This window comes from Haemorhous mexicanus, chromosome 6 (genome assembly GCF_027477595.1).
Source record: "Haemorhous mexicanus isolate bHaeMex1 chromosome 6, bHaeMex1.pri, whole genome shotgun sequence".
Taxonomy (NCBI): Eukaryota; Metazoa; Chordata; class Aves; order Passeriformes; family Fringillidae; genus Haemorhous; species Haemorhous mexicanus.
In genome coordinates, this window is record NC_082346.1 from 43,143,558 (window position 1) to 43,161,316 (window position 17,759).

Here is a 17,759-nt window from a genome sequence, read left to right on the forward strand (position 1 = left end):
GAAACCAAGGGCAAAAAGGACAATACTCAAAAGGCATGGGAATCATTGGAGTACTAATATTGCTATAGACATGAAAAAACTTCAAGCTCTTAGATGTTTTTTTTTCCTCTATGAAAGGATTATAGGTGGTCCTGGCTTAGCTTTTGTTTCAAATTTCAAATCACATTAAAGCTTGTCTTCATATACAGTAAGCCCTGAAATTGACTTCTCCAGCGGTTTAGCATCCCTGTGTCTTGATCTTTGCAATCATGATTTGATGATTGCTTTTCTGGGTGGTGGTTGGGACAGTTCATGCCACTACCTGAGCTTCCACAGAGAGTTGTATGCAGTGTCTTTCACTGTGTGTTTAATGCCCTTCTTTCTCAACAATTCTTGTGCGAATTTGAGATCCACTATGAAGTAATGACCAAGTAAAGACAAGGTGACTGAGAAAGGAGACAGTATTTACAGAAGCTCTTCCAGCATCAGTGCTGTACATTTTTTTTTTCTCTGTGTATGTTCAGGGATGTGTCTAAAGAGTTATTCTAAATGATGCCTTCTCCAGCTTAAGCCAAACAAATGCAAGCATCAGCTGTAGTACAGCTGCTCAGGGCTCCTCTTTTGGAACCCTTTTTTTTTTTTTTCCTTCTTTGAGATAGAACTCACAAGTAATTCTGTAAATATGATCTTTCCATTGTACATGTGAAGTACTAGGGAGGCTTTTTAATCAAGGCTGATCCAGTATGGAGAGTAATTTTTGATGTTTTTCTCTTTGTTAGGAGCAAGACAAAAAGAGAGTTCATCCCTGGAAGATCCCGGTAAATAGCTTCTTAATTAAATAATTTGTGCTCTGTGGGATTTATTCTAAATTGAGATTTCCTTAGCTTCATCTTCCAAGGTGTGAGTCAACACCTTTTCTACCCGAAATCTGTGAAAATAACTTTAGAAACATAAATACAGTGAAAAAAGAATATACCCACATGTGGAGAGCTCATGTTTTCATTGAATGTTAAAATTTCTCCTCATATGTTTCTCACTTTGGTATTCCTTCCATATTGATAGGCATCATCACTGAGCTCTCTCGAAAGATCTTGTAATGCATAAGGATTTTGGACTTCATATACTCATGTATTCACTTTGTTAGAACTGAAAAGATAAATGAAACAATAAGCATGTTCTGTGCTTGTTTCCACTTATATCATAGGGAGCACTTTTCTGGATTTTTGTGCACTGGCAGAAAATTGTTACTTTTGATGTTTCCCTTCTGGAATCTGGCAGGGCTCCTCATCCCTTGTCTTAGGTAGAACTTGCAGAAATTTTGGCATTTTCCACTTTTATTATGTTAAGATGCTTATATCTGATCAGTGAAGAACAAGCTATCTACATAAATGGTTCAGACAACCAGATTAGTGTCAATATGCTCTTTTTCCTTTCCTCTTCTCTATTTTGTACTCTTGCTATTGCTCTGCAATTTTGTACTACTTGCAGTTACTCTGTTAATTGTGCCCTGAGCTGTTGCATGATGGGCAGATGCTGCTCAGTCATGAAAGTGTGACACTAGGTGAGTGTGTCTTGGGGCTTTGAGAGGTGATGTTCTGTGGAGTACATACAAGACTCTCTTCAAACATTTACAGGCTTAAGTAGAGCAGAGTTAGACTGATGGTAAATATTTCTTCCGTGTATCAGCAAGAATATTTCTTGAAGAAGTTTGATCTGCTAGGTCTCTTGTGTTATCAGGGAGAGAAAGACAAAGGGAGACTGAGGGATATCTGTGTACTGTGCTTCCCAGAGCAGGTCTCCATGGAAGGCTGGATAGGAGGATGGAAGCTGTGGGCTCTCATGCTCTCTTTTATGAGAGGAAGCTCGTTTCACTGGAGTTACGGAAGCGGCGGCGGTACCATGGCAAGGTTGGAGCAGCCCAGACAAGAGCATCAGGTATGCATGGCTAGAGTTTTAAATGAGCAGCTGGTAAAAAAAAAAAAGCAAGCAAAGGACTTCTTAGTTTGAAATGTGTGAATGGGGTTGTTCAGTTTCAAATGTTAATAGTTTTCACTTCATTCTAGTTCTGAACTTCTTGTTTGTTTAGTGCCTTGAATTTCATTCCCACCTTCCCACACCCCTGTGTATTTGATTAAAGGTAATCAGTGCTTACTTAGAGATGAGCTTGTTTGTTGCATTTTGGGTAAAGAATTCAACAGTATGTGTGCCTCTACAATTGTTCAGCTTTTCAGAGAAAGATGGGACCTTTCAGATTGAATCTTCTAGACAGCTGTGACTCTTAAGCTGTTGGGAACAGAAGTCTTTATCCAAGCTAGTGTTGGAAAAACTTAAAGGGGTACAGAGGTGAATGATCCCCACAAGTGACTGTTCCTGCCTTTATCTAAACTCTTCCTAATAGCTGTGTGATACTGACTGCAGTAGGAGAGATTGGATGTTATAAGATTATTTTTGCTGCTGTGTTAAGGTATATGATCTTTATTGGCAGATGTGGAAGTTTAGATTTTGTAGCTTTGTTTATTTGACACACAACATACAAAAATTTGTGTGTGCATATATATCAAGTATGGGTGTAGATATAGCAGTAGGTATGTAAGAATCAGGATAAAAATGTAGGAAAATGCCTCTTCGATTTTGTGTGAGCATTCTTTTTTCATTTGTAAGGCTAAAACAAGAATCTTGGTGTTCTTCTGTATTCTGCAATATTGGAAAAATGGGCTTCTCAACTGATATACAAGCTGAAAGACAGAATAATATAGAAGAGTCATACTTAAGATGGTGTTCTGAAATGGCAGTGTTCTGTCCTTGTGGCAGAAAAGAGTTCAGGGGTAAGCCAAAGGGTATGAGCAGTAGAACAGTCCTCTCCACTTTCTTTTTTTCTTCATCAGCATAAGTGATTTATTCTCTACTACAGGCACATCAGAACCAGCAAAGTTGTCCCTCAAGTCAGACACAGAAGGTGAGGAGGAAGAAGAGATGGATGAGGATGAAGATGTAGATGGAAGTGTTTGTTCGCTTTCGGACACCCAGGTGAAAAACAAGCCAAAGCTCTCTGACTCAGTGAAAACTGCTTGTAAGGAGAGGTTACCAAAAAAACATAACAAAAAAACTGGAGATGGAGAAAAGCTGTTTCTGCAAAAACCAGACTCAAAATCTCAGTTTAACTTGCTTCAGATTCTTCAAAATCAAGGAAACTTGAGGTGAGAGTTTTCTGCATATTGCCTCTAGTTTTGACTTGAAGCTAATGCAAGTTAAAATATGGAAAATGCACATTATGAAGGGATAAGAAGACCCTAGGAAAGGGGCCTGGATTTTTGTTTAATTGTGGGCTGCCTGAACATCTTGTTGGCAGAGAAGGGAGACCATTGCCAAGTCTGACAGTTTGCCTGGGTGCCTGACCTCTTGGATCAGTGTAAAGCATGACCCTATGGTTTCCGTTGCTGTTCTTTAATCTGATGATGTAAGCTGTTCTTTGTCAGCTCAGGCTTCTAAAATGCCTCTTTCCCTTAATGCAGGACGCCTGCTCCTATTCTAATTTTTTTCTTCTCATTCTTTGCATTTGCCAAGAAGTGGTTATAAACATATGTTAAATTATCCAGGAAGGGTTGGATGGGAATATCTCAGTGCTGTCTTTCCGTAAAATTAGTTTTCTCATCTTGTGCTTCTGTTTTTGATGGTAGAATTTTTGTCTCTGGTAATAATCTCTGCTCACGGTCATTGCCTTCTGAGACCAAAATTAGGAAGTAATTTGAGAGTGACAAATTATTGAAACATTCTCATTGCATGTTGTTGAGTAGGACGGTGTGGAATAGAGTATGTTCTGATGCATGACTTGTTCTTGGGGAAAAAAGATGTGCTGGAGGAGATCCTATAGAAAAATGCCAAGCAAGGTTTTAACCAGATGTTTTGAAATATGATCCTCCTCTTGAATGTGGGTAGCAAAACTGTCTAATTGCAGATAGACAAAGTACAAAAAGAAAGGATAATCATATACCTGAGTAGGAAGACTTTACATCTTCTAGACAAGAAGCAGCATTGTGTTTTCTGTGAAAAATGTCCGAAGGTAGAGAAAATGTTTCTTGTTGCTTTCTTAGTTTAGTTTCTGGGAGACACTATGAATTATTCAATGGCTTTGGGGATTGTTCTGATGTCTAATTGTGACAAGGACATTTGCTGCTGTGACAAGGAAGATTCTGAAACCTCTTTTGAGGATAAACATAGCAATGCTGTGTCTATATCTATATATATATATAGAACAGACTCCTGCCAAGAACATAAGCTCTGTCTGATGTTCCTGGCAGAATCTTGCTCAGCACCCAGCACTGTTGGGATTCCCCACAGAAATGGTATAAGGCTTGTGGTGACCTCTTGTTCTGAGATTGTGCTGAGCTTGGCCCCATCTGGGATGTCATTGATGTATGCTTTGCTTATGGGCACAACAGGCAGGGGAGCTGAATAAAATTTTCATCCAAGAGAAACCAGGCCTGTTCTAGTCAGTTTTTGTAAGTGGTAGGACTTTTCTCTCCTTTAGTCAGCCTGATGAAGAAGTATCTGCCTTCCACACATTGGGTGTTACTGGTAAAAAAATGATAGACAAAGAAAATCTGTTCCTCCAACTCTGCCATTCCCAAGGAAGTAAAATGAAAAGGAAGTTACTTTTTCCTGCGTTTATGGCCTCAGGTTTCAATATCACACCCACAAAAGGAGAGGCAGTGTTAAACAAATCCCTTCTGTAGTTTTTAGTCATAGAAGTATCAGGTGCAGGCCAGGACCTGTATTATTGTGCTGATGTTGATAATGGGGGCTCCTTATCAAGCACAAATCTTGAACTGGTCATGAGATGTTTGAGTTGTACCTACACCAAACCTGACAGCTCTAGAAAGCCGAGGTGAGAGCTTTTTCTGATACATGGTGGCCTGATGTAGAGAGTATCAGTTCTCAGCATGGATTCAGAGAGTTCTTCCAATGTTCCACACATGTAGAAAGAAAAGGTAGATGTAGTGATTAGTAGCATGCAGAGCTCAGAGGTGTTATAAGGCCTGCTGTGCATTCTGAATTTCACGAAAGTTCCTGGAAGACAGAAATTGTAACCATGTATTTTCATCATATTTTAGTTGCTGCGGTATAGCAATTAACAGAGGATGTTAGCTTGAGACTCTTGTGCACTTGTCATTGGCTTAGCCCCTCTCTGTCCCTGTGTGACCTTCCAGAAGCATCAAAAGTTGATGATTAAGCTGATACATGGATACTTCCAATGTATTTTATTGTAACTTCAGTTCTTACCTAAATGGATGCATTGATCTCTGTAAGTGTTGCTATGGTATGGTTTCTGTGTAACACTAACATGATGTTCCTGAAATTTTTAGACTTATAAACCAGACAGACTTAATTGCTGCACAGAGTTTTTAATAGCATTTCAGGGACTTGTGTACCTGGAGTCATAAGGACCATATAAGTACTTGAGAATATTTATAAGAAGCAGAATACAGGTGGAAAAAAATATGGTGAGGTTCCTCAGAAATTTGTCTGAGGCTGATTATATAATCAATTCAAGAATGACACAAAATGTACAAATGTGCTAATGAAATTTGCTGATGGAAAATATTTGGGAGTTATTACCATGAGAAAAAAAGTAGTGGATTACATATGAGAAACTGGATGACCTTGAGGATATAAATAATATAATTAGGATGAAATTCAGTAGCACAAAGTACAATGGGATGCTTATAAGAACTAATAATTTGCACCAGAAGTTCTGTCAGCTGGGTGTTCATCAACCTAGAAATTAATTATAAGGAAAAATATCTTGCATGCTGGTTGATCAGAGGAAGTTTGTAAAGTCCTAGCTCATGCAAGCATGAAAACACCAAATGTGTTCCAGGGCTTATTACTTGACATACTTCTGAGACTTCATGTGGAGTATTGTATCACCCATATTCATGGAAGGCAAATTGTGAGTGGAACACAGGTGGAGGTGAGCTGCTGGTCTCATCATGTCACCATTGTGGATGCTTTGTTAGAAGACACTGGCAAATGTGGATAGTTCACACTAATAAAATGAAAACTATGAAAGAATGTAACTCTGTTAACAAAAGCATTCAAGGCGGGAGATCTGTCAGGGATTATATTTAAGATACAGGACAATGTTGGAGAAAGAAAAAGCAATTAGAAGCTGCTCATAAGTGAAGCTGGGCTGAGTAGTAAGAGGAGGTTCCTATTTATTAGAACAGTAAGTTCTGGAATAATATTTCAGGAAAGTAATGGGTTCAAAACTGTAGTTTGTTTAAGATGAAACTTAAAATTCTACAGAGCATATTAGGACATTTCCTGTGATAGAAAGGGAAATCTGTTGCTGACACTAAAGCCAGTCTACTGCTATATCCTTATGAAAAGCTTCTAGCAGCTGTGGGGAAAACAATGAGGAAGAGCAAAATGTTTGAGGTTAAGGTTTGGACCAAGAGGACAATGAACAGAATTAGGCAGAGCTTTCAGCAGTTTCTCTCACAAGAGATGCATATACTAAAGTGGCTACTATTGTGAGGGAATGAGAAGCTATGTGTCCCTCCCAGTCCTTTCCTCAGTTCACGCTTACAGCTTCCCAACATGTTCAGCCAGCTGCACAGCAGATTTTGCTGATGTTCCCTCATTCCTCAGTGGTGCCTTGCTCAATGAAATTTGGCTTGTATCCCTGAGCTAGCAGGGGAAGAGCTCACTTTCACAGATTTAATTCTTTCATTTCTAATGGGAATTACAGGGCCTTTGTTATAACTCTGGCACCAGTACCAAGCCCTTTGTTTATTTTATGGTCTGTTGTTGTGGTGTTCAAAATGTTTGTGAAAACAGAGGCCCAGTAGAGCCTTGAATTTGTTTTAAAAATATGGTTTTGCTGAGGTCCATGTTACTGGCTTTTAGATGAGAGTAACCAGGGCTGTAAAAGGCAGGAAGAACATTCTATTTTTAGAATTTATCTTAGAGAGTCTTTTGTACCTCCTGCAATACCTACCACCCCATCTTGGTGAACTGAAGGTCTGCTTGAAAATGCTGATGGGGTGAATCTTTGAGCTTCAGCATTAGTGCATTTAGGAGGACCTTACTGACTGTACTTTGGTTCATAAGCTGTGCCTGACTGCTGTAACTCTTGCCATTCCTATTCTGAAGAGAACTGATTGATTCTTTTTGTCCACAGCAAAGTACAAGCTCGTACAGCTTTCTCTGCCTATCTACGGCATGTTCAGCTCCGACTGGTGAAGGAGGCTGGAGAACAGATCCAGAATCCTGCCTGGGCTGCCAAAGAGGATGAGCAAATGGTAAGAAGCTTTGTGTTGGCCAGACTGAGAAGCCAAGTTGGAATCTACCTTGAGAGTTTTGAAGTCAGTTCCTATTCTTGCAAGTACAGAAGTCCAACTGAGATGATGGTTGTTCATCTTTGTCTAGCTGGCAGTGCTGTATTTTAAATACACCGATGCGGTAGGACTGCTAACAGACCTCAGAGCAATGATAGAGAGCTCCTAATGACTAGACTCTGTTGACATTCAGGCTGCTCAGATCTCATGTTGAGATTTCTGAGTCTACCTGCTCTTGAATTCTTCTCTAGAAGATTCTTTGAGAGTACTTGTCAGGATGTGGTTTGTGCTGCGTTAAGCAAAGCCTTCATCTATTCAAATAGAACAGGTACCCAGTTAAGCTTTTGCTCTTATGTACTGTTGTAATATATCCAGACATCTGTGTTTATGAATCTTACTTGCATTCTAGATAGAGGAAATTAAAGTAAAAGCCACTGAGAAGGGAAAGCAAAAGTGATAGACTTTTCTAGGCAGTATTTCGAAGTCCTGTGTTTGATATGTATGCATTTTAAAAAGTGCAGCAATCCTCAGATCCTTTCACAAACCTTCCTTTGTACAGTGGGCTCTTGAGCTTTCTGCATATATTCACACTGAGTGTGTGTTGCAGGGAAAATATAGTTCAGAGATAAAATTGTGTGTCAAGAATAATCATTCAACTCAGTGGAAAATGTTACCTCTGCTCTTTCCAAGTGGAAATTAAAACGGGCTTTTTGAGAGTCACTTTGTCTGCTGTACTGTAAAGAATAATGTTTAAAATAACAGATCAAACCAGCCTGGAGTAATGGCAGTGAGAGGCGAGCTGTGAAATCCAATAGTTTGGCTGTGAGGCTGCTCATTTATGCATTAGCAGAGCTCCTAAGCAAAAGCAAATCCAGAGGCGAGACCGAAAGGGTTCAAAACACTCACAGGATGCATCTTGCCTTAGGATCTGCCTTGCCGTATGTTTCCCCCACCAGAGGTCAAACAGACATGGTGAGGGACTGGAATGACATGGCTGTAGATGTAGACATCTAGTGCTGTAGAGAGGACGTGGCAATAGTATGTAGTTGAAAAATAATGAAATGGGGCTACCCACTGTAGTGGAGGTATCTGACCAAGATCCCATTTCCTGTAGTGCTGCTGAGAGAGTTTTATGTCAGTGCACTTTTCCACAGGCCCCCTTTAACACATTGCATGTGGGTTTTTGGAAACATTCTCCTAAGATACTGGACTTTACAGGTGTGTCTCTGCATTTTGCTGATGAGTTATTTTTTTCCTTTATCTGCTATGCTTTTGAGACAAACACTTCCTAAGTGCTCAAAATTCTGACCCACTTCAGGCAAGATACACCACTGTTTTTCTCCCCCACATTGGATTTATAGGGCTGTATTAAAAGTGCATATTGCAGAATGCTTTTGCCTGCCAGTTTCAGCTCATTTTCTCAGGACAATGTGTTTAGTTCCTGCCAGTCCTTAGCTGCTGTAGTATCTCTATTCTCTTCTCCCCACACCGTGCAGATAGCACGTTGTTAACTCCATCTCTTGCTTGCAGGACCTCATCATCCGCTTTCTGAAGCGAGCTGCCAGCAACCTCCGTCCGTCCCTGAGGCTGCTGCTCCCCAGCCGTCACGTAGGGCTGACGGATCGGCGGCGCATCCTGGCTCGCCAGCTGGGCGAGTTCATCATCTCTTACAACAAGGTGACTTATTCTTTCTGAAATGGTTTCTTTGGTTTCTCTTTTCTTCTTACAAAATGTTTCGTGCAGGCTGTTTCAAAGGCACTCTTCTGTTATTTACATGATCTGCTTGCAGCTGTGCATCCAACAATGGTACTTTGTTGAAATTGTCAGATAGACAACAATATTATTACATAATATGTGCAGGCCAGTAATTATGTGCATAAAAAGAAGTGCTGAAATGAAGTGGAATTTAACTGGCAGTGTGCTTTTTCTTTGCCTTGTCTTTGATTCTTATACTTTGTAATGCCTCTTCCCACTTCTTATTTTTATGGGGCTTCTTTAAATATATTTTTTTATACAGAACAGCATGAAATATGTATTTTACTATTTACTTGGTGTACTGAGGGACTGCTACATATCTGTAGTAATTACTCCTCATGCTCAGTGGAAAGGAGTTGTGGGTCCTAATTTAAATAATTTTCACATCTTTAGATGTAGGTGGTGTTGTTCTTAGCATAGTGGTTTCAACCTAATCTTTGTCCTGCAAGGACAGCTTCCCCTTTCCCTTGCCCCCTAGCATTTCTTCAGTGTTAGAACAAGGGTAATTGAAATTCAGCTTTCAGAGGCAGCTGTGCAGAGGCCTTCAAGCTTCTACTCGTTAGGAGAGGATGTTCACTTCTGTTGCCTTGTCAGAACTGGCAGCTGGTAACTTGATCTGTCTAATCAAGGTTGGTATTGAACCAAATCTGTTCCAGGGAGTGCCTTGTATGCCTATTGCTCACTGAAGTACTCTGTTAGGAGGAACCACAAAGCACTTGGGTGGCTTTGTGGTGAGTGAAGAATGCAGCTGCTTTGGATATAATTTCCACTCAAATTGTATTCAAACATTAGGATTTTCTGCTAACTCTTGAGTAAATTCACAAAATAAAGCTGTGTAACTGGTAATAAATCAGTGCATAAACTTATTTTCTCAGTTAAAACAAGTGAGAACATATCACTTGAGGTTTCAGGGTGTATGTGTTTAAGCCCTTGAGAAACTGTTAGACTGTGAGGTTTTTAGATTTCTGATTCCAACATACAGATTTCTTTCATTGACTTGTAACTTCAGATTTAATATGAATAGATTTAATATATTAAATGGCAAATTTAATACTTACCATTGTATATCATCTGTAATGACACAGAAGAATACAGCTCCAGCAAGTTAAGTAAAACCAATCACATATTATTCAGACATTTACTTAAGCAGTAAATGGTAAAGATGTCCCAAACTGGCTTTTTCTTCCCTGTCTTGAATTAGGTTTCAAAATATGTATCTGATCCTTTTCTCCTGGGAATGCTCAGGGTAACAGCAGGAAGAAATAAAGTGGAGGTCAAGTCTGGTCAGAAAGTTTTTGAGCTGGTACTGGTATTTCAGACAGGTCTGAAGGTTTTCCTAATGAACAGACATGTTTGTATCAATCCAACCTCTAGAGCCGACCTGTTGTACTGGCGAAATATACGACATTTGTATCTGAAATCTTGCTCCCACTTTCACCCACAAAGGCTTACCATTTATTCCAGTATATTTCAGTGTATTAAGTACATTTGCCATAGGCTGTACTGTTTTACTTTCTTAGTCTTTGCTAAATCAGTGGGGCTATGGTATGTGTATAAGCCCTCAATTTGCTGCTTGACAGAATAAATTAACTCAAGAGAACTACTAGTTTATGGTAGAAAATCTGTTGATTTTTCTACAGACAGCCTTCAGTTTCTTTAAGATTAATTTTATACTTTTTCCCTCCTTCTGTCTGTCTACTTCTGGGACAAATGCACAGATAAAAGTTGCTGGGAGGAACTTTGTGGCAGAAACGATAAAGTGGAGAGGGGACCCGATATCTGTGCAGAATTATTTGAATTTTTTTTTCCCTTCCATACTTCTTTATGTTCTAGCAAATAGTGTAGTTGAAGGAACAACACATTTTTGAAGACTTGACCTTTTCTCAGCAAATCATTTGTGTCAAGTGGAGGAATGGACTCTAGTGTATGCTTAGAGTGCTGTATCTGGGGCTCTCCATATTTATTCATGTTGTTGCATGTAGCAATGTTCTTTTTTTCTTACATCCTATGGAATTGGTTTTTGTATTCTGGGAGCTGTAACTATGCCATGGACAATAAAGACACTTACAGATACTACTTCTTAACAGGAAACAGAGCTGATGGTTCAGAAACAATCAAAAAAGAAACAGGAAGAGGAGGAGGGAGTGAATCCTAAAGATTTTCAGAGCTTCATTGCCAGAGCAAGGTAGGAATAGATTTTATTCCCCTTGATAAATGATCTTTCAGCCTTGAAGCCTTGTTCTAAAGATAATTTGATTGATCTAAAGCCTCTACATACCTTTATTAACTGTAAGACCTCTTCCTGCTGAGGGACGGAGAGCTTGTCTTCTCTTGTCTCTCTTCCAGCAACCAAACACTTGTAACATCAGCATCTGGTGCCTAGGGGAGAACATAAAATAGATGTTTTGACCATTAAGTAACTTCTCAAAGGACAGCAGTGGTTGCCCTGGCCTGTGTAAATTTTAAACTGCTGCTGGTGAGTTAATGGTTTCGTCTCTTGTGATGCTGGACCAAATAAGGCAGTACTTTAGAAGGAGAATGAAACTAGAAGTGCTGCTCAGATGATCTTGAGCTGCTGTGGTTGAACAGTTTTTACAGCTCTGACTCAAGTTGCTGCTCTCAGAAACAAATCTCATGCTTGCTGCCTCTTTTCAGGAATTTTCCGGGTCTGGATTTTCTGAGATGAGCAAGGAAGGGAGTTAGGCCTCTTATTTGGCCTGCTAAGGCAGTTCAGTTCAAGCAGTTACTTTCACAATGGAAAAGCAGCATTTTCTATCACTGCACTTTATCTGCTTTAAACTTTGAAAAGTCTGGTAAGAAGCATATTTTGAAAATAGTTGAGTATTCCTTAGGGCCTGTAGCATTGTATGAAAAACAATGGTATTATAACTATCTAACTATGGAGAGGTCTGAAATTATTCAGTGAACCACAATTATGTTTTCAAAATCTGATTCTTGGGGACAAAAAGCGATTCCTCTTGACTCCATTATTTGGTCAATATATGACATGCCTGTGTAGGCAAGAACCCCTGTCAATATCTGGACAGAGTTTACCTTCCTTTTCAATGTCCAGTTTCTTATTTCTGTGAAGATTAATGGTCACTTCTTTTGTGTGACTGCTTATTAAAGTGTTCTTTCTTTTTCTATTTGGACAGCACTAATAGTGAATGATTACAAGTGAGTGGTAGCTAAGGCATCCTAAGTTCAGATGGTTTCACAGTTTGTCTTGATACATTCTTATGAATACAAGTATTTTACCTTTTGCTAATATGATTGATGGAGTCATTACTGCAACACATTTACAGGATTGCAGAAAAATCTTCAGATAAAGATGCCTGACTGCCATACACAGTAGGATCTACTTCTAGAAATGCATATTATCTGGGCCCAGGCTTTTGGGTCTCTGGACATTCTGGCCACAAAATATGTTGTGTCCTAGGCAGGTAATTTTCCTTTTTGCAACAGAAATGTTAAGAGATAGCTGCATGGAACAGAACTGCAAATTCTTCTGTTTTGATGTTATTGGCTACCATGCCATCATGGCCTGATGCACAGTCTAGGCTGGGGCTGGAGATTTTTGCTGGGTTTTCTGAGTGAGTGATATAAAACAGTTTGCCAATGATCAGATGATTTCTAGGGACGATATTTCTGCTTCTTATGAAGTATGAGGTGCGTTTGAAATCTCTGATTTCTGACACTACTTGGCATGGTACTTCAAACCTAAATCAGTGAGCAAGTCATTTGGAGCCAAGCAAAGGGGATAGATTTCCCCTTCAAGTGTTCATTCGGCAGTGCTGTGAACACAACAGTGGAGAAAACCGGTAATAAATGTTGCTGCTTAATTGAGATGGTCTCATTGACTCTCTAACTTTGATACCACATGGATGTCATTGTGTTTAGTTGTATGTATGCTATGACCACTGATTCTAAACATCCTCAGTGCATTGTAAAAACACATACATACTCGTAAATTCATTTAAAAGCCTAAAGCACCTTTCCACACACAACTTTTCATTCTTGTATTTCCTCTTCACTTCTATTCTGTGAGGAAAATTGAAGTTTGGATCTTCAGGGCATGCTGCAAGCTTCAGTGTATCAGCTTTAGACATGGTTTTTACCAAAGCTTAAGCTAGCTAATACTAGTTGCAGTTGTGATGTTCAGAGGATATTTTGAAAGATTCCAACTGCTGCTCTGCTACTTTATATTCCTGTGTTACATTTTCTTGTAGTATTGATGGCACTATACTACTTGCTTTGGTGTTTGCCATGCCATACAGCTACTTGCTAGTGCTGAGGAAACACTATATAGCAAAAGGAAAGCATATTAGATACCAAACAACCAGAGCTACAGCTTGCACAAGCTCCAATAAGAATGGCCAAGTAACTGATACTGGTTTGGGACCAATAGGTGTTTAGGATATTGGGGCTGTCCCACTTTGTTCTTGTAAGGAAAATGAGAAACATATGCAAGTTTTGTGAGTTTCCCAAAAGTGTTGACTGCTCTGGTTGTCCTGCAGTTTTGGCTAATTAACAAACTTTTGCCTTCTTTCCTCTTCTCCCCCCCACTGCTGAACAGAAACTACTAATAGGGACTATAAAACAGAGGCTGAGCTGAATTCTCTCATGAGAAAATAGCTGCTCGTTTTAAAGAGCACCTGCAGAAGACTGACAGATTTAGCTGAATGGAATCTCTCAGGTTGAGCTCATCTCCCCAGATGTTTTCGAAGTATTCACTTGCTCTTTATTTATCCTGGGAAGGCTCCTGAATGCCTGGAATTTCCTACTGCTAAAGAAGATGGTGTTTTAGTGAGAATCTCAGGTTTATCCAGGGCATGCTGCCTTCCTTCTGCTCTTACCCTGTAGAACTGAGCAAATCATTAGCTTGTCTAGTGTCACCACTATTTTCCCCCCCACTCTACTCTTCAGTTTACTTATCGTTTATTGTCTTTGATTGTTACATGAATGCAGAAAAGCTTAGTGTCCTCACTCTACATCCATTCATCTCTCCTTATTGCAGTGAAAGTGACCTGGAGGAAGTACTGACATTTTACACACAGAAAAACAAATCAGCAAGTGTCTTCCTAGGATCAAAATCCACAACCACAAAACACAGCAACAGCAGTCACCAGTTAGAGAAGCAGCCCCAAGGTGGTAAGTTTTGCAGGCAGTTCTGAGATGATGTTGCCCAGACAAATCTAACTTATGTCTGTGAAGAGAGCAACCTCCCCACAGTATTACTTAGATTTTCTGAGGTTACACATATTTTTGGCTTTTTTTTTTCTTTTTTTGCTCAGTCTTATGTGAAGACTAAAGTAACTTCACTCCTGCCTTCTTTTCCTGAAGTGAAATGGGTTGAACTTAGAGTGTTATTTATAAGGAACTAGATATGGTAGTTCATGACTGAAATGAGAATGTGCAAACTGAAGGCAGTAAGAATTGAACAGAGAATCCTAAAATCAAAGTGAGGGATAAATGAAGTCAAGATCTTAAATTTTGCTGCCTGCAGTGAGTGTATCCATTGGAGGGCAGAGACTGTATATTTGAGCCTAATTAGGCATTCTGTGGAAGGAAGAGTGTGCTAGCCATATGTATCTAGTAGTCCATGCTACTATACATGATGACAGCATAATTGTCATCAATGAAGTTGTGTGGTCTATGGGAAGTATTAGCAATAAAGTCAATCACAACAAGGGTTAATTCTGCAGCATTGTTCTAGTGATTTGCAGTGTTCTACTTCCTAACTCCTTGATTTCATTATAGAGCATCCTGAGATGGTGAAAAAAATAAAAGGCGATCACCCCAGAAGTTCTGTTGCAGATTTGTCTGAAGAAGGAGCGCTAAAAGGCTGTAAACCCAAAGAAGCTAAATCAAGCTGTAAGTGAACTGACTTAAATAATCATTAAAAAAATAAAAAAAGACTGCATATACTGTTTTAAAGAAAGGTGGGAACCTTTGGGTTCAAACAGAGATCCGAATGCCCAGTTTGTACTTTAGAACATAAGAGAAGATGCTACTGTAGAGTAGGTAGTGGGAAAGAGTTAGCTGCCTCTCCCTGGGGGGGATGATCTAGATATGGCAGGCTTTGAAAGAAGGTATCTATCATGTAGAGCCTCTTCTTGTCTCTGGTAGATGAGGTCATTTTGGCTTCAGTGGGTCTGAATGCAGGCATTTGATGTGTTGATATTATCAAAGGACCTAAAAAGCAGATTTTCCTCAAATAGTATGTTCATTATCTTTGTATAGTTCCAGAAGGACTCACCTTCTCCTTAAATGCCGAAGCGAAATTACCTCAGTGCAGCCCTCCTGGTGCTTCTTCCTCTGTTTCTGGTGCCACATTCCAGAGGAGTACCAGTTCTTGGATGCCATCTCAGCCTGCAGCCTCTGAAAATCCAAAGGTGTCTGGTCAGCCTTCATTGCCGGCTTCTCCAGCTGGTCCCAGACTGATTCAGTCCCCACCCCCACTACACTCCTTGCAGAGCACAGCTCCTGAGAGCTCTTCTGTCCTCACAAGCTCCATGTCCACTGAGACTTGTAGCCTGGCAGGGTTACATCGTCGTTCTGGTAACTACACCATTGGCCCATTCTCATCTTTTCAGAGAGCTGTTCAGATCTACAGCCAAAGATTGTCCCAAATACCCTCTGCAAAAGTAGGTGAGTGCTCTGGGATTCATAATAACCTGCTAGTTCAGTGCAGAGACTGTGTAATTTGTGTTGTGGAGTAGGTAGAAGTTTTACATTTCCAGAATTGAGTCTTGCTGGATGGTGCTGAATTTCTTACAGAAAGCAGGAGTACAGGATGCAGTGCTTGTTAGGCAGATGCCCTTTTATTGACCAAATGAACAGGTAATCATTAGATCATTTGGATTGAAAAAGACCTTTCAGATCACAAAGTCAAACAATTAATGCTTCCAAGTCCGGCATTAACCAGGTCCCCAAGAGCTGCATTTACTCTGTGTCTTTTAAATATCTGCATGGTTTGGGACTCAGCCATTTCCTAGCAGCCCATTCCAGTGCTTGACAACCCTTTTGGTGGAGAAATTTTTCCTAATATTCAGTCTAAATCTTCCCTGATACAACTTGAGGCCATTTCCTCTTGTCCTGTTGTTTGTTATTTGGGAGAGGAGGCTGACCCCTCCCTCAAAAAACCTCTTTTCTGCTAGTTGTAGTCTCACCTCAGCCTTGTGCTTTGAACTCAGCTTTTGACCTTGTTCAAAAAGAGCTGTGAAATTAAATATTGTGTATTTTCTTTATTGTGTTACTGATGTCATTTTTCTTTAATGGGTTTAATGTTGTTTTCATTAGCAGAAGTCCTGTCTCAGTCTATGTGCTGGTCTTAGTTCTCGGGTTGTCTATCAAGTGGAGAAATCTTGTAATGAAATCTCCTAAGTGTTGAATACTTAAAAGTGTGTCAAGACCTCCAGAAAAGAAGGATCTGAATGAATCATTACAATATGTCATTCCCTAGGGTGTTTTAGCACTGCCATATCCAAGGGTATCCCAAAACTAAGATTTAGAGATCTATCATGCTGTTGTAGTACTCGTTTAAACAATGCAGCTTTAAAGTGTAAAGAACCTGAAGCATAGTAGAATCTGTAGGAATTTGCATGCAGACTGTAATTTATTTGGAAACTTTAGGGAACCACATAGAGGCTAACAGCTGTGATCCTGATAATACTAATTTTTTTTGGCATTTTGATGGTATTTATTTGTTCTAGGTTGTGTGTCAGGGTCAGCACATGTTTACTAGGATTGCTGTATATATATTGACAACCCCTCAAGCATTAAAATACATCTTACTTCCCAACTGTGTGGCTTACTTAAAGAGATTTGTTTTCAAGGAAAAACTTCACAGGTTTAACTTGGGTAACAACTGCCAACATCTCTGGAATTGGGTGCCATTAGATACATTGTAATAAAGAGAATACAGATTTGGAATAGCTAATTGCTCATTTGGGCAATACCCATGCAGAATAGGTGTATTCTGTATTCTTCTTGGTGTCTTATCTACTTTTGTGTGTCTGTGATCAGCAGGCTGAGAGTCTGGCACATTGCTCCTGAAGCACATTGCGATGTTTGTTTGGTAGGTCTCCATCGCAGCTCCGGCGGGCAGTCTGTGGGCGCAGCCAGGATGCACAAGGATGCAGAACACACTGCCCAGGGCAAACGTCATGGGCCCACTGTGGCAGCAGCAGAACTGCAGCAGCTGGCAGAAAAGCAAGCAGCCTGCCAGTATTCCCCACCAAGCCACGTCAGTCTTGTTACACAGCAGGTATGTAAGCACTGAAGTAGAGTCCCTGTGCAAGGGAGAAGTTTGTCACAGGCTTCTGTGTGAGCACTGGGCTGGGCTGAGGTATGCTGCATGCAGTAAATCTCATGAAAATTCATCTCTGTCCTGTTGTTTCAAAGTGTTTACAGTCACCAAAATTTTGATTTTTCTGTAGAGTTGACAAGAATGTCTTTGAAGTCATTTTATAGGAAAAAAGGCAGAGGATTAGAAAATGTTATGAAAAATGGAATCCATGCTTTGTCTCATTAGACAATAAACCAAAGTCTTCTCAGATTTATGCTTCCGTGCAGTTTGCCTCCTTGTTCCTCCAGTGTGTCATCACAGTGCTGGCAATGAAAGTCTGCAGAATGGGTTCTGATGTAAATTCTATATTCCAATAACACTGTAAAGACAGAATT

The 17,759-nt window shown here is 39.9% G+C and overlaps 1 protein-coding gene across 6 annotated transcripts in view; it reads left to right on the forward strand.

Annotated features, from left to right (window-relative positions):
- The window catches only part of TTLL5 (tubulin tyrosine ligase like 5), a 129,190-nt gene that overhangs the window by 41,529 nt on the left and 69,902 nt on the right, over positions 1-17,759 (forward strand). For all 6 annotated transcript variants that reach the window (XR_009486985.1, XM_059850018.1, XM_059850017.1 and 3 more), the window contains 10 exons: positions 759-797; positions 1,769-1,914; positions 2,891-3,176; positions 7,163-7,283; positions 8,850-8,996; positions 11,162-11,259; positions 14,092-14,225; positions 14,835-14,948; positions 15,318-15,725; positions 17,159-17,343. Coding sequence is in view for 5 of the 6 variants with exons in the window: in XM_059850018.1 (XP_059706001.1) it covers positions 759-797; positions 1,769-1,914; positions 2,891-3,176; positions 7,163-7,283; positions 8,850-8,996; positions 11,162-11,259; positions 14,092-14,225; positions 14,835-14,948; positions 15,318-15,725; positions 17,159-17,343 (1,678 nt within the window). In the remaining variant the exon portion in view is untranslated. The remainder of the gene's footprint in view (positions 1-758; positions 798-1,768; positions 1,915-2,890; positions 3,177-7,162; positions 7,284-8,849; positions 8,997-11,161; positions 11,260-14,091; positions 14,226-14,834; positions 14,949-15,317; positions 15,726-17,158; positions 17,344-17,759) is intronic.